The sequence below is a fragment of the Pelodiscus sinensis genome, chromosome 1 (assembly GCF_052426305.1).
Source record: "Pelodiscus sinensis isolate ZL-2025 chromosome 1, ASM5242630v1, whole genome shotgun sequence".
In the NCBI taxonomy this organism is placed as follows: Eukaryota; Metazoa; Chordata; order Testudines; family Trionychidae; genus Pelodiscus; species Pelodiscus sinensis.
In genome coordinates, this window is record NC_143052.1 from 314,877,766 (window position 1) to 314,894,371 (window position 16,606).

The 16,606-nt window shown below is 43.5% G+C and overlaps 1 protein-coding gene across 1 annotated transcript; it reads right to left on the reverse strand.

Moving 5' to 3' along the window:
• Nucleotides 1-780: 780 nt before the first annotated feature.
• Nucleotides 781-6,539, reverse strand: LOC142824866 (maestro heat-like repeat-containing protein family member 2B). The gene is made up of 4 exons (XM_089776458.1): nucleotides 6,227-6,539; nucleotides 2,251-2,343; nucleotides 1,490-1,559; nucleotides 781-1,375 (listed from the first exon to the last, which is right to left on the reverse strand). The coding sequence occupies exons 1-4, from the start codon at nucleotides 6,335-6,337 to the stop codon at nucleotides 1,254-1,256; spliced, it is 396 nt and encodes a 131-aa protein (XP_089632584.1). The 5' UTR covers nucleotides 6,338-6,539; the 3' UTR covers nucleotides 781-1,253.
• Between the last annotated feature and the right edge of the window lie 10,067 nt (nucleotides 6,540-16,606).

Sequence of the window (16,606 nt, forward strand, 5' to 3'; positions counted from 1 at the left end):
AACTCTTGTCTCAGGCACTGAAAGATAAGGAGAAGTGTGCAGTATAGTATATCTTTGTTCCAAACACTCATGCTCCACATTAGAATGTGTCCTGGGCCCTATTTAAGAGTACTACCAAGCTTCACTCATATACAGAATCAGCGGGGAAAATATAGGACCAGGCTCTGATCTCAGTTACACCAGTCTAAGTCTGAAGTATTTCCACTTCTGTAAATAGCACCATCATACTATCCTGATGGAAATATTGTAAGAGAGTTAGACAAATGGAGGTCAGTGAAGTTAGTCTGTGTTTACCACCAGTATAGCAGAATTCGGAATCTATTCTAGAGTGTCTAATACTTATTCAGTCAGGAGTACTATTTTGTTTTTATCTCATTATTATTAACATGCATCCGCCACAAGATTACATTTGTATTTGAACCTTGAAAATATCTTAGGCTACATTCAGCACTTAATTAACCCTGTTGATTTCTGTGTGACCACATGGGAGTAACTTAGAGAAGCACTGGGTCCCTTTAGTGAATTTCCAACCCTCTGGTGAGCATGCAGCTAAAAGGGTGTCGCAAGGAGAAGGGAGAAAAATTGTTCTCTTTGGCCTCTGATGATAGGACAAGAAACAATGGGCTTAAATTGCAGCAAGGGAGGTTTAGGTTGGACATTAGGAAAAACGTCCCAACTGTTAGTTTGGTTAAACACTGTGAAAAATTGCCAAGGGAAGTTGTGGAATCTCCACCACTGGAGTATTTAAGAGCAGATTGGATAGACACCTATCAGGGATGATCTAGACAGTGCTTGGTCCTGCCATGAGGGCAGGGGACTGGACTTGATGACCTCTCAAGGTCCCTTCCAGTTCTAATAATCTATGACTATATGACTCTATGTGTTACAGCAGGAGCAGATGACCATTTTGCGGGGCTCCGGGCAGCATAATGCCGCGGGGCCCCCCCTTTGCCACGGCGCATGCACAGTGACGTCATGTGCATGCGCGGTGGCACCACGGCGCGTGCGCGGGGCTTTTTGAAGCGCGGGACCCGGGGCGGCCACCCCGCTCGCCCTGCCCTATATCCGCCCCTGTGTTACAGATCCTCTGTGCCCCATTTGCAGAGATCATGAGTATGTTATAGCCCTACCATGCCTGCAAAGCCTTGGTTCTTTAGAGCAACCTATAGCAGCTCATGCTTTTAGCTCTGGATGTCCCCAACTCAACCCCCAGCACGATGGCGATGATCGCAGCAGTCACAGTTTCTCCTGTGTTACTTACAGTCAGCACCAATAATAGCTGTGAGCAGATTCAGGGATGCCACACGAACAGTCTCATTCTTAATCTTCAGCTGCGAGTGCAGAAAAGCTATGAGGTCATCAGGAGAAGAACGGGCTGCAAAGGAAGAAATCACATCCTCACTAACAACTGAAAGCTCATTCTTACCACATCTACAAAAGAAGGAAGTTACAAGGAAACTACTGTGTAATTTGGAGTCTCTTCCCCTACCTAGCAGTAGGATACAATAGCACAGCTCCATTTGATTTTCCATGATGAGCTGCTGAGTTGGAGAACAGATCTGTGGGAAGAAGAGAAGTGATCAAAGGAAAACTAATCAGAACAAGCAACTGAAAAGAAGATGCTCAATTAATTTCTAAGCACTCACTTCCTACCTTTCCAAATAGGGCTCTGAACCCAAAATAAATGGTACTGACTGCACAACAAGAATCAGAAACAATGACCGATGCATTGGATAACAGAAGTTCCTGCTTTCAAAGTGTTTTTAGCAGCAGAGCTAATTGAATCAAGACTTGATCCTTGGTAACTGGTTCAAATGGTTAATTATTCCACCATAAAAATGTAGGCCTTATTTGCAGTCTGAATTTGTCCAGCTTCATTTTCTAGTTATTGGCTCACGTTATGCCTTTCTCTGCTAGATTATTACATATGTTTCCCCACATAGATATTATAGACTGCAATTAAGTCACCCTGTCACAGGCTAGGTCCTCCCCATTTGGATGGGATCAGTTTTTACTATATAACTCTAACTCCCTCTAATAACTGGCTTATGCTAAAATTGCTTTACAAACTGAGCTGGATTTTAGCTAATAAAATGAGACCACTATCTGCTTATTCTTAAGCCAGCAGAAACCAATAAGGCATAAGAAGGTCTCCGGGCTCTTCACTAGCATTCAAAAGATGTTTATTGTTAATATGCTTCAGATCTGCTGTGCTTAAGCTCAAGTGATACAAGAAGAAGTTCCCCTCACCCGGTTGTGCAGAGCACTGCAGATGGCTTGAAATTTCCTTTTAGGTAGAAGGATCTTATATTCACCAGAGACTTCCAAGAGCTGCCTCAGACTCTACAACAGAGGGTGAAAGTTAGAAGGTGGGCATACAAAGGAGCAATATTCAATGACTGAAGCAGGTTCATGGAATTCATAGATTCCAAGGCCAAAAGGGATGATTGTCATCAACTAGTCAGGCCTTCTGTATGACACAGGCCTTAGAAATTGCCAAAATAATTCCTAAAGCAGAACTTTCAGAAAAAAATCCAATCTTGATTTTAAAATGATCACCTTGACTCTTGGAAAATGGTTTGAATGCCTAATATCCCACCACTGAAAAGGTAGACCTTATTTCCCATCTGAATGTATCCTGTTTCAGTTTGTAGCCACTGGATCATGTCATGCCTTTCTCTGCTAGGTCATTACATAGATTTCCCCATGCAGATATTATAGACTGTAATTAAGTCACCTGTCACAGGGTAGGTCCACCCTGTTTGGATGGTATCAGGTTGTGGAGGACTTAAAGAACTAAGGCAGCCCAAGTGGCCTAGTCTCCCCAACCACCATAGCAGGCCTGGTTCTTAGAGCAGCATTGCCTAATAGTCAGGGTCAGTGCAGCAGCCCTTTGATGAGGCTCTTCAGCTCAACGACCCAAGCCCTTCTAGGTACGACCGTTCAACCTAGTGCTCAACTACTCTTTGGGGCAAACCAGTGTTGCCTAGTGGCCAGCCCTTCTTCACCAGGCTCTACCTACTCCACAGGGTCCCAGCCTAGGGCCTTGTCTTGCAGCTCAATGGGGTTTCTTCCAAAACATGCAGAGTCAAAGTCTAATACCTCAACTCAATAATGCTTAGTTCACATAGATTACTTCCAACCATTCTTCTGCAGCAGGTCATCTCAGTAACTCCGTGGTCTCTCCTCCATCTGTGGCATTGGATGGTTGTGGGGAGGGGAGGGGGGTCAACTGGAACCACAGGCTGGCTGGTTTCTGCATCCTAGGGCACTGTCAGTCCCTCCACAAAAGCCTGCAAAGCACCTCTGCTCCCTTCAGCTGTCAGCCTAGACAGAACTGAGCTGCTCCCTTTTATATCCTGGTTTCCTGGTTCCAGTTGGAGCATTCCCAGCAAGTATGAAGGGGCATAGCCCACAGATCATGATTAGCTCCCGCTGAACCATGCATGGTGGGTATCCTCTGTCACAAACACTCCCCGTTAAAAGGGTGTCCATTGGTGGACCTTCCTCTTCATCGTCTCCTTCCACTTGGGAGAAGTCTGTGTTTGCATAAGCCTTCCCTGGCCCAGTGTAACATACAGAAGTCATAGGGTTGGAGCGGGAAGTACTACCTCATGATTCAGGCACTGGTGTCCTTCATGTTATTAATCCATCTGAGGGGTGCGTGGTTGGTGACCAGTTGAAAGGGCTTCCCCAGTACATAATATCCCAGACTAAAAAACTAGTTCGAATTAGCGTTTTGCTAATTCGAACTAGCATGTCCACATTAAGTGGACCCTGAACGGGGGTTAAGGATGGCCGGAAGCAGTGCCGGAAGGGCATCAGATGACGACTTAGAGCATGGAGCTACTGCCTCAGGCAAGCTGAGGGCTGTGCTTAAAGGGACCCAACCCCCACCCCGGACAGACAGTTCCCCGCTTGCAAAGCAGTCCTGGCTTGGAGAGCCCTGAGTGCCCACACTGGGCACATTACAGCACTCGGCCATCAGCCCGGCTGTACTTGCCGCAGGCTGCCATCTGGGGAGAGGGAGCAATTGGGGGGCTGCAGGAGAGCGTCCACCCCCAGAAGCCCGCAGAGCCAGCCCATCGGGAGCTCGTACCCCATTCCTCCCTCACCTCCTTCCACTTACCCCTCCCTAGCCCCCCTTCCTGATGTACTTGTGGTCAAAAATAGAATCTCTCTTTATTGAACAAAACTCGGGGAGACTGGGAAAAGGGGGTGGGAGAGGGGAAGAGAGAGGGTGGGAGAGGGGAGGGCAACTACAATGATCAGAGGTTTGGAACAAGTGATGGAGGGTGGGTCCATGGAGTGCTATTAGCCAGGGGGTAGGAGTGGTGTCCCTGCCCAAGGTTTGTGGAAGGCTGGAGAGGGATGGCACGAGACAAATGGCTTGGTCACTGTCTTCGGTCCATCCCCTCCAGGGTCCCTAGGGTTGGCTGCTGTTGGCAGACAGGCTACTGGGCTAGATGGACCTTTGGTATGACCCAGTATGGCCATTGTAAGCTCAGGGTCAGGGTCGGGGGTCTCAGTGGACCACCTTGATTTTCATGCACACCTGCTCCTGGGTGGCCAGGCTGGCAGCTCTCGTGCCCTAGACGGCCACTTTCCTGTGCCTAGTGCGGAGGTCGTGGACGAGGTCCACGATATCCGCACTAAACCAGGCGGGTGCCCGCCTCTTGCGGTCCTGGGCAGGCTCCCGAGAGCCGCCAGCCTGGGAAGAGGGAGAGGGCTGGGTGGCAGCGGGTGGCTGGCTCGAGCCGTGCCAGGTGCAGGGTCTGCTAGCTGGGTGCTGGCAGGCTTGCACCTGGCACAGGCACCGTAGCCAGCCCGTTCCCCTTTCAGGGGTCCGGGGCCGGGAGGGGGGCAGACGAGTTTCCCTGGTGTTGGCCAGAGTGGCCACCAGGGAAAGCTGGGGAGGGCTAGCCTCCCACTAGTTCGAATTAAGGGGCTACACACCCCTTAATTCGAACTAGTAAATTCGAACTAGGCTTAGTCCTCGTACAATGAGATTTACCTGGTTCGAACTAAGTGCGCCGCTAGTTCGAATTAAGTTCGAACTAGCGGAGCACTAGTGTAGCGCCTATCAAAGTTAATTCGAACTAACATCCGTTAGTTCGAATTAACTTTGTAGTGTAGACATACCCCCAGGGTGTAGATCACCCACTTGATGGCCAGGGCCTCCCTTGCTATAGTAGGGCAGCAGGTCTCTCAGGAGAACAGCTTGCAGCTGAGAGAAAGGATCTGGTGCTCCTTCCCACCTACTTCTTGAGATAGTACCACTCCTGGTCCTACCTCCGAGACCTCCATTTGAAGGATAGAAGGCTTTGTGAAGTTGGATGGGATAGGACCAGCTCTTGGTTCAGCTGCTTTCACAGGGCCTGGAAGGCTTCCTCACAGTCTTCTGATTACTGGACTTTCTGTGATTGGGTGTTCTTCATCAGGTCCAATAATAGGGTGCCCAGTGTGATGAAGTTGGGTACTAAGCAGCCACTGTGTCTGAAGTATTGTGGCACCTGTTTCTTTGTCATGGAGGTGGGGCAGTCACACAAGCCTTAGACCTTATTTATCAAGGAGCTATAGTTTTCCCCTTCCTACTGTGTTCACTAAGATGGCACTTGGCTGGATTCACAGTGAGTCCTGCATCTATTGGGGCTTATAATACCTTGCTAAGATGTCAGAGGTGTTCCCCCCAGCTGGTGCTGTGGATGACAATATTCTTAATGCACACGGCTGTATATTGCATATATGTTTGCAATATTTGGTTCATGAGCTGCTGAAAAGTGGCTGAGGCTCTGTGCAGCCCAAATGGCATCCTGCTGAATTGCTATAAGCCAGGCAGGGTGTGGAAGGCACTCTTCTCACAGGAAGCCGGTATCAGGGGTATCTACCAATATCTGTTGGTCAGTTCTAGTGTGGAAATGAACTTTGCATTTCCCACTGTATTCCTCCTTGAGATTTCCCCATGTATGCATCCCAGTATCACTTCAGCTTTTTTGGCCACAGCATCGCATTTGTAGGTCATGTTCAGCTGAGTATTCACCAAGTTTCCCAAAATATTTTTCAGAGTTACTGCTTCTCAGGAAGGTCACCATGTCTATAAAATCAAGACTTGTGTGTTTATCTATTATCTAACAAGTCACTATGTAGACCAGGAAACGCCACTGGTAGCAGCTAGTGCAGTTCACCTATGCGCACACATTGATAGTTATTTTAATAAGTATCTCACCTTGGTGGCATGAAAAACATTAACATCCTCTTTATATTGCTCAAGGAGCCATGGGATCTGTTCGAACACCTGATCTTGATACTCTTCTTTATGCAGGAGGAGGCTCATCATGGGACCAAGGGCTTTGATGATGGCCTGCTTGAGCTACAAAGAGACACAATTTCCCTTTTCCACTGTTGAAACAGCCCTATCTCAATATTTCCTGGTAAAGAATTAAGACTCATGGGCTACGTCTACACTGGCATGATTTTCTGAAAATGCTTTTAACGGAAAAGTTTTCTGTTAAAAGCATTTTCGGAAAAGCACGTCTAGATTGGCAGGATGCTTTTCCGCAAAAGCACTTTTTGCGGAAAAGCGTCCGTGGCCAATCTAGACACGCTTTTCCGCAAAAAAGCCCCAATCGCCATTTTCACGATCGGGGCTTTTTTGGGGGAAAACACTACTGTGCTGTCTACCCTGGCCCTTTTGCGCAAAAGTCTTTCGGAAAAGGACTTTTGCCTGAACGGGAGCAGCATAATCTTTCCGGAAAACCACTGACGATCTTACATGAGATCGTCAGTGCTTTTCCGGAAATTCAAGCAGCCAGTGTACACAGCTGGCAAGTTTTTCCAGTCTAGACACAGCTATGATGTTGGTTTCAGAATTATATTCTAGTGCACCTCACAACTTTCCCAAGTGGGATATTTCCCCAGATTAGTATGCACACTAAACCAACTCATTCCTGCTGTAACTCTACTGGAACTGAATAGACATCTGCCAGGAATGAATTTAGCCCATTCTCCTGTATTCATCTGCATGTCAGGTGACAAAACTGGAATCTATGTACACTATGTACAGACAGAATTTCCATGAGCTTGTGACATTATAATCTTTTTTAAATGTTTTACATCATACTCTGTTCTATCCCAAAGAACCTGCCATTGAACTCCATCATCACAAAGAATGCCATACACAGAGAATTTAACAATACAATTTCTCATAAAGGTTTAGAAAACCTACAATTCTCACCTCCAAATCTTTACATGTGGTCCATTTGCTTGTCACATGACGATAGAGGGGAAGAATTTGATCACAGAATTGAGATTTACCCATTCTGGGAAATGGGCACTTTTCCCAGTTACTAAAATATACATTTACTGCCCTTGACCATTTTTCCAGAACTGCATGGAAGGAAAAAAGACAGGCAATATGAAAAGGATGCAATAGTAATAAGGATACGTTGCTTCATCAGTGAAGACACCCAGGCTTGTAGTTTATTACAATTCCATGCCCAATTCAGGAACAGCTGATGAAATCCAATAACAGTTTTGAATTATTTCTCTTCCCTCCTTTCCATTTCTTGTTTCTCAAAAGGCTTTCTTCTCTTTTGCCTCTCTCCATCTCTTTTTAATTCCCATCATTTGAAAACATATTTTTTCTCCCTTGTTACCTCTTAATTAGAGCTGATTGAAAAGGTAGTTTAAATTAAATTAAAAGTGTTTACTCTTGTTTTTTTCAAAATTTCAAATTACAAAGATCATTCACATGTTTCAAAAATCAACAAATTTCAGCCACCTTTTTAGCTGCACAAAAACACTGAACACATCCTGATTAAAACTGTCATTGACATTTTTCAGTTTAATATTCCATCAAATTGGAAACAAATATGAAACATATAATAAAAAAACCAAAATATTTTGACCAGCTGTTTTCTGAATGATTCATGTCCTCTGCAGTTATTGCTTATTTAGCCCTAAAACTGTATGATTTCCTATTGGGTTACAGTTTGTCTGAAAGATGTTCAGTGCCCCTAACTCCTATTAGCTATACTGAGATTTGACAGCATTTTGCCCTAAAATTAGATGCACCCCCTGCCCTTGAAAGGAAAATTAAGGCTCAATCCCATGTTCTATGACGCTGATGGCAAAATTCCCATTTATCTCAAAGGTGCAGGATTAGGCCCTTAGGCCTGATCTACACTAAAGGGGAAAGTTGACTTAAGGTACGCAACTCCAGCTATGTTAATTATGTAGCTGGAGTTGATGTATCTTAAATAGTGTTTTCAGACTGTCCACACAGTGGAAGGTTGACAGGAGTGTTATTCCTCATGAGAAGCAGGACTACCGGTGCCAACGGGAGCACCCACTCAGTTCGAATTAGTGGGTCTTCACTAGACCTGCTAATTTGGACCCTGGTGATCAACTGCAGCAGCATTGATCTTCTGCATAGTGTAGACGTGGCCTTACTTGAGCATCAACTAAAAAGCAAAGGAAGAGAGAAGTGGAGAAGACCAGAGGACAGAGAAAGAGGGTGAAAGGAGATGATAATTAAGAAAATAAAGAGGAGGAATGGGTGGAGGGGTGGAAAACGGGAAATTTTTAAATGTAATTCAATCTGTTGCCTGCACATTCTCCCCCAGGAGTTTCCTGGCACATGGGCAGCATCAGCTTTTGTTTATTTTTAAAATATCCACAAGTCATAAAGTGCCTAAACTTACAAATGCTCAGCACCTCCAGCAAAGTAAGGAGCACTCTCAACTCCACTGAGTGCCACAGGAGCATGAGGACTCAGCCCCTGGTACAATCCAGTTCAGAGCCTGTTTGTAAACGATCAGTCACTTAACTCTGTACCAAGGCCCCTAAATATCCATTTTGGACATCTACAATAAGTGCTGGCACTTACCACCACAAAATGCTTGCCTCAGCCTGCTCTCGTCGACTAACATCCGCATGGAGCTCATGCCGTACAGGGTCATTCCCACAAAAGGAATGCACTTGAGTGCTGAAAAGAAGGACCAGAAGAAAAGGAAGACAGACAATTGACTGTTATCTGCCTTCTTACTATCGCATTTAGAAACACCGCTGGGTCGGATGCTATGGGCTCCTAGGTCATTTTGTGCTGCGTACACAAATGATAAGCAGCAGTAAAAAATCAGTGGGGGATTTACCCTGAGGAGGAGCATTCTCCACCAATGTGCAGCTGTGCTGGATGCCCAATCCTCTCCCAGAGTAGGAGAGAGAGCACTGGGGAGGGATGAGAAATGGAATGGAGAAGAGCTCCACTAGACCTGATTTTCCTCAATCCTGTCCTTTAAGAACTTCAAATGGGGCATAAGAGCTTGCACCTTGGTGTGGATAGCTCATGGTCTAGCAACTAGAACCAGCCACAGCAGTTCATCTCATGCCCCCCAAATAGCACTTTGTGTAGCTGTACAGAGCGTGAACCTCTGTCCTTAAATGGAAGACAATAACTTTGAAACAAAAGATGGAAGTTGACATACGATAGGCTGATGATAGGTTGTCCAGTGTAATCAAAGTGAACTCGTCAGACAGCTCCAGTGGTTTCAGATGACATTGAAGCTCATACATCACCTCATTGAAATAGCAGCGTGCCAGAGCCACTAATGTGTTGCTCGCTGCCACTTTTAGTTCATTTGTTGCTTCCTTAAAAAATACAAAAAGAGAGAGACTGAAGTGATTAAAGCCAACTATACCAGCCAATGCTGCTCAAATGAATCAAGTTTTTATTTCTGTTTTCCACCCAACTTTCTGTGAACAGAATCATTAGTCATAAATAATCATTGAATCGTTTGGCTAAACACTTGTCAGCCTTTCAGTTGTTTGCAAGCTGCTTAGACTATTCGCTATTAGCTATTTGTGGTGGATGATTGGCTGTCATAGTGACATGATATTTTTCCCTCAGAGGAGGTGGGCAGCTTCAAGATATTCAGAGAATTTTCCTGAATAAACTATACCCTAAATCCAAATACTGCTTCTTTTGGAAATAGCTTAGATTCTGTTTTAAGGTTTCATCCTGCTGCTTAACACCATAGTATCAGAGCACCTTCCACAGAAAATCAGTATCAATAATGAAATCCCTAGTAGACTTCACAAAAAACTTGCTTGTTAAGAAACGGTAGGCCTCTCTGCATCTGATATATGTCACAATATCCTGACCTTACAAAGCACTTAAGCACATGTGTAACTTGAACAAGATGAAACTAGTCACATGCTGCTTAGGACCTGGGATTTCTGGAGGATGGTGTGGGGATCTATGGGCCCCTAGCAGTCATTAATCCTGGAGTTTCAGTATATAGTTTACAAAAAATGTTTTAATTAGTTTAAGCTTTCATTCCTGTCATTAGCATATAGGGAAAACTAACTTACCTGAGTATCAGAGGGGTAGCCGTGTTAGTCTGAATCTGCAAAAGCAGTAAAGTGGGTCTTTGACCACAAAAGCTTATGCTCCAACACTTCCGTTAGTCTAACTTACCTGAGTCTCTCTCATGTGGTTTGAGGCAAGTGTTATTATTTTGCTCAGTAGCCTTCTCTCTAGGACCTGGGCATCCTGCTGTAATACTTTCTCCAGGATACAGTAAATGTCTACTCTGTTTTTCTGGGGACAAAACATAAAAGAACAATTGGGGAAAATGTTTCCTTGATGACAATATAGTAATGCTATAAGCTAATATAGTAACGCAATATAGTAACACTTACGCTAATAAGCTTCTGCCCAAAAGAGTTTACAATCTAAACATGAAACAACTAGCCCAGGCTAAAAGAGCAGATCAATAGCCAGGAAAATAATTCAGGTCTTCTGATTCACTATCTGGAGTCCTCTCCACTAGAGCACACTGATTCCACAGCCTGCATACTCACTCAAGTAACCCCTTGTCTTCATTTGTGTAAAACTTGCTATGCCCTCCACAATCACCCCAGCTAGCAGCACTTCAGAAGAAGCTGAGCAATTCACAAATTTTTTAATCAGAATAAGGGCCCTGCACTGCCCCCTTATCTAATTTTGTTTATTATTGTTGTTATTATTATGATGATTATTGTTATTGTTGTTGTTATTATTATTAGCATCTTGCCCTTTTTTATCCACTCCAGGCAGAATTTGTAAATACAATTATAAAATACCCAACTCCTGCAGTAAATCTTCTGCAGCTTTTAGGGAAAATTAGCTCAGGAGTTACCTCTACATTGACAGTAGCACACTTGAAGGTCTCTTTTATGGGGTCCATCAAAGTTGAAATTCACAGATGATACTAAATATGGAGGAGTTGTAGGTATGAGTTGTGACAGAGAAATAATAAAGAGGGGCACAGAGAAATTAGAAACCTGAGCAGAACAAGACTGATTTCAGAGAACTGCAAACTAGCGCACCTAGAGAGGGGGTCAATATAACTGACATAATGAGAGGGAGAAAAGTGGGAAACAACAAGTGACCTGGAGTGACAGTGAAAAAAAAAGACAGCCATCTGGGCTGGGTTTGTTACATACAGGAATCTTGTCATAAAGCAGGAAGTTTCTCATTGTTCATCTGAGGTGTGACTGCTTCTGGCTTATTTCACTTTTTTGGCACCACATTCCCCAGAAAAGATCAAAAAGCTTGGAAGTAATTCAGGAGAAAATTTTAAAAAGTGCAGGGAGGCCAGCAGAACTGACTTTTAAATAGAGACCTGCAACCTCTATGGGATCTGACCTCATGCATCAGGGTGAGGTTGGGTGCGTGTAGGGGAGCCTGCCTTGACAGTAAATGGCCATGTCTCCCTTTAACACGTGCGGATCTCTAACAAGCAAAACCCAGGCCTGTCTCAAGTCTGGTGAACATAAACATGCAGGCAAGGTCATGGGAGAAGCTGTGAGAGGAAGGAATGTTTTGCATAACAATGCAGATGAAGCGTGGTACCTGAGACCATGTCAAGAACACATGGCAAGCAATCTTGTACAGGTACTTCTGTTTCTGATAACCACAAATTACAGATGCAGCCATACAACTGTCAACTATGCACATAGCAGCAACATCCTGAGTGACAAGATGTACTCCAGATAGGGTATTGGGCATGTTACATATCCTACACAATACGTAATCAATTGGTAAATATTATTAGAACAACCAAGTCTCGCTTTGCTATCAAATGGGCTTAGTAAGAACAATCAGTGGGAGGGAATGAGCAGGATTGACCCACAGATACTGCTGGTGGAAACCCAGTCACTAGGAGCTTTTAAAATTGGTTTGGCCCCAAAAAAAGAAAAAGGCACAGCTGGGAAATTGGATGATCCAACAAGCCTTTCACATCTGTCTCCTGTGAGTCTATAACTCTGAATTCAGGCAGCTGAAGGTGTGAACTGCCTGCTAAGGTCATAAAGCACTTTGGAATGTTCAAAGCCAATGGTTGGCTACACATTCCAGTGGTTGTGCTTTTAAAGGATGCAGCTGCAAACTGCTATCACTGCTCTAGTGGGGAGAGGCTCTGCCTCTTTCCATTCATTTTTAAATGTAAGGAGGATTTTCAATTGAAAATCATAATTGATAACTTATGAATACATGAGCCCCACACTATTCAAGCGAGTCAGAAATGAACTGCTTGTCTTGGCTTCCTGGTACTTGAAACTAAAATGCCTTCTGTGTTGACCCTTAATAGAGAAATGGACTTTGCTGGATGCGAGTATTAATAAAGGAAAAAGGGGTTTGGATTATTTAAGAACCCTTCAAAGCTATATCCCAATCATATGTCATTATAATTAAGAAGTGTTGTCTTGGATTTAGAGCAGAGAGTCAGTTCACATGGGTTTTATTCACCATTCTTCTACTAACTCACTATGTGGTGTTGAGCAAGTTATTTAATTCCCCATGACACAGCCCATCAGTAAATAGGGAAGTTTATCACTCTCCCAAAGGTGCTGTAAAACCTAATTCATGAGTAAGTAGGTAAGTGCTTTGAGGTTTTTGGATGAAGATGCTAAAGGAGGACAAAATACTGCTATAAGAGATTATAGATACCCCTACAGTGCACTTTTATAATATACAGCCCATGTACTCCAGTGTGTACAAAAGGACAGTGCTCCTCTGAGTGTCTCTTTATTATATCATCCTGACCTGTAACAGAATTTTGCATGATGAGTTTTGCATGAAGACAGAAGGGTAAATACTGATTACACTGAAGGTGGGCTGAGCCAAGTTCTGTATTGAATTACTTCCATGAAGTCAAACAGAATTTGGAGTGGAAACATGGAAAACAGATGTGATTTGATGAAACTGCCCTACCTCATCCTGCTGAAGTTTTTCTAGCAGAACAGTCACAACGACAGCCAGTTTGGTCTCAGCAATCTTGACAATCTGAAGGGCAATAGTGGCCTTATCTTGATTGTCCATATGGTCCAGGAGTAAAACAACCTCGCTGTAAACAACTGAAATTAAAGGAAAGGATTCTGCTGGTTATCATTGATATTGGGATTCGGTGCTTGTGTCTTTAATTCACTATCTAGTAAAGACTCTGTAGGAGACCAGACATGGTGATAAGTGGACCTGGGAGTCATGCAAATCCTTTTCTTCCCTCATGGTGACCATGTCTGTTTGCAGAACTATTGTGGGGGGACGGATTATAATAAGGAAAAGCTGCTCCTTTTAAATAAGATCCCCACATAAAATCATCTTTTCCACCTTTACTATTAATTTAGGCATTTTGCTAGCACACAGAATAATTTATAGCCAAGATTTTTAAAACTGGGTGCCTAAACTAAAACTCCTAAATCCATATTAACACGCCTACATCCTGATTCAATCACATGCCTAACTCAATGCCAACAAATAAATCTAAAGTTAAACACGTGCATGCTGAAGTGTTTTGCTAAGCCAGGGTGTCATTTCCAAAAGTGCTGAGCACCCAGAATTACCTATGGATAGTGCAAAGAACTTCTAGGGGTTCAGTATCTCTTGAAAATCAAGCCACTTTTTAAAGACCCCACTGTATGAATTTAGAAGTCAAACTTTATGCACTCTGTTTTGAAAAAAAGGCTTCAGTTTTATTTTATGGTAATTTAAATACTTGCAGAGAAGACACACGGACTAGGTATTTGTCCAGTTGCCTCTAGAGACCCTAAAAGATTTTCCCCCAATGCACAACATAAGAACATAAGAACGGCCGTACTGGGTCAGACCAAAGGTCCATCTAGCCCAGTATCCTGTCTGCTGTGTTGACATACCCTTCAAGAGTGACAATTTTTAGTCCAAGACAAGTTTTGGTTTCAGCATAGGGTTGCTAGGTGAAACGTAATGGTTTGTGACATACAGAAGATTAAAGTACATGATCTAATGACCTACCACCCTTAAACTCTATGAAACTGTGAAATAGTTGATGTATTAATAAAATCAGGATTTTATCTCCTATGTGTGTCTCAGCAGAAATTCTCCTGGAGACTTAATATTTAACAAGAAATCTGAAATGCCATATTTATCTGTCTCCATTGTAACAGCATTCCAAGGCATGGAGGAGGAATTGATCAGAATTTACCCTTCCCATGAAAGATTGCTCAAGATTAGGCGATTACCCATCCTTACCCTTCGATTCCAACACCCAGATGCAGATGGAATCAGAACTGTAACTTACATTGCCCATACAGTTGCAATAGTAATGGTGTAGGATTAAGAGCACTAGTGTTGCTAAGAAATGCTTGGTTATCCTCCATTTAATATGCTAGCTATCCACTTAATATCTTAAGTAGACAGCAGGTACATCTAGACTGCAGAGTTTGTCCAGGATACCAGAGATATCCCAGAAAAGCTCTGCCACGTCCAAGGAATGTGTCTGCTTTTCCAAAAAAATATTGGAAAAGCAGACATGTTTTTTCAGCATCTCAGTAAACCTCGTTCTACGAGGAAGAAGGGATGTTCTGAAAGAGGCTTTTTTTCTGACATTTGGCCCAGTGTAGATGGGCCAACTGTCAGAAAAGCCTCTTTCAGAAGAAAAGTGATAGAACTTTGTAGTCTAGACACAGTCAGCTAGAAGAGAAGTCCTTCTGTGTTTTCTCTTCTAATTTCTCCCATCTCTGATGCTTTGCACCACTAGATTTTGGCTCCAAGGATGCAGAAGCCATAAAATAAGGACCCATATTAAACATAAAACAACTGGAGAAAGGAAAGAAGACCTTCCCCATAACATCCAAGAGTGACACAGATTGTCAGGAAAGTTTCCAGGTTCAGAGGCTGTAGGCCAGTCCTTCAACTCAAGTCAATTAAAAGGGAAGTCAGCAGAGGCTCACTGGATTTACAGCAGCTAATGATCTGGTCATATAAATGGAGAATATTACACATTTCTATGCACCCATGCTCTTGAATGTGTATGTGTGGATACAGGTTGGATATAAAAAATACAATAGTGACCCTTACCTCTATCAATTACCTCCTGTTCACTCACAAATGTATTCATGGTTTGGTCTTTCCTCAACACCTTCTCTCAATCCTTTCTCCAACTAGCTCCAGTACTGAGAGATAGATGGCCTCTCAGTCTGTCAACCAGAACTTCCAGTTGAAATTACACAAGCACTATTGTGACATCCTTGTGACCAAAGCAAATTCCATAAACTGTTGATGACCAGGTAGGCACACAGGGACTCTGTCACTGTGCTGGAGAGAACTATGGTTAAGATGACCTGTCACCTGTCCATGACTTTTACTAAAAATGGCCCTAAATAAATTTTAGGTGCTGAGGATAGGCAGCGCTCCAGCAGACTCCACTGCTCTGAGAGCAGGCTGGGGTGCCACTACTACTTCCACTCCAGGTGGGGGAACTGCCCAGGGTACCCTGACTGCTCTCCAACCAATGCTCCAGCACAGCATCTGGCCCCAGGGATGCCCTGAGATGTACCACGCCAACTACTGTGGAAATCACAAAGGTCCCAGAAAGTCCCAGAATCCATGATTTCTGTGACAGAAATGTAGCCGTGTTAGTCTCGTGTAGCTGAAACAAAAACCAGGACTATGTAGAACTTTAAAGACTAACAAGATGGTTTACTAGATGATGAGCTTTCTTGGGCCAGACCCACTTCCTCAGATCAAATAGTGGAAGAAAATTGGCACAACCATATATACCAAAGGATACAATCAAAAAAATGAACACATGAAATTTGATTTGTCCTTTTCATATGTGTACATTTTTTTGATTGTATCCTTTGGTATATATGGTTGTGTCAATTTTCTTCCACTATTTGATCTGAGGAAGTGGGTCTGGCCCACGGAAGCTCATCACCTAATAAACCATCTTGTTAGTCTTTAAAGTGCTACATAGTCCTGTTTTTTGTTTCATGATTTCTGTGACCTCCATGAATGATTCACAGCCTTATTCATAATCACTTTCACCCAAATAGGCCTCTACCTACAGGTTCACAACCATCTCCTCCCTGTTGGTCAGAATCAATTCTTAAATGCCTATGCCCTGGGTTACTTCCTTCAGTTTCTGAAACAAAGCATTGTCCCCATGACATTCCAAGAACTTATTGGATATTTTGTGTTTTCCCATATTACTTTTCCCACTGATGTCTAGGTAGGTAAAGTCCCTCATTACTATTAGGGCCTGTGTTCTGGATATTTGTTTTATTTGTTCTAGAAATGCCTCATCTC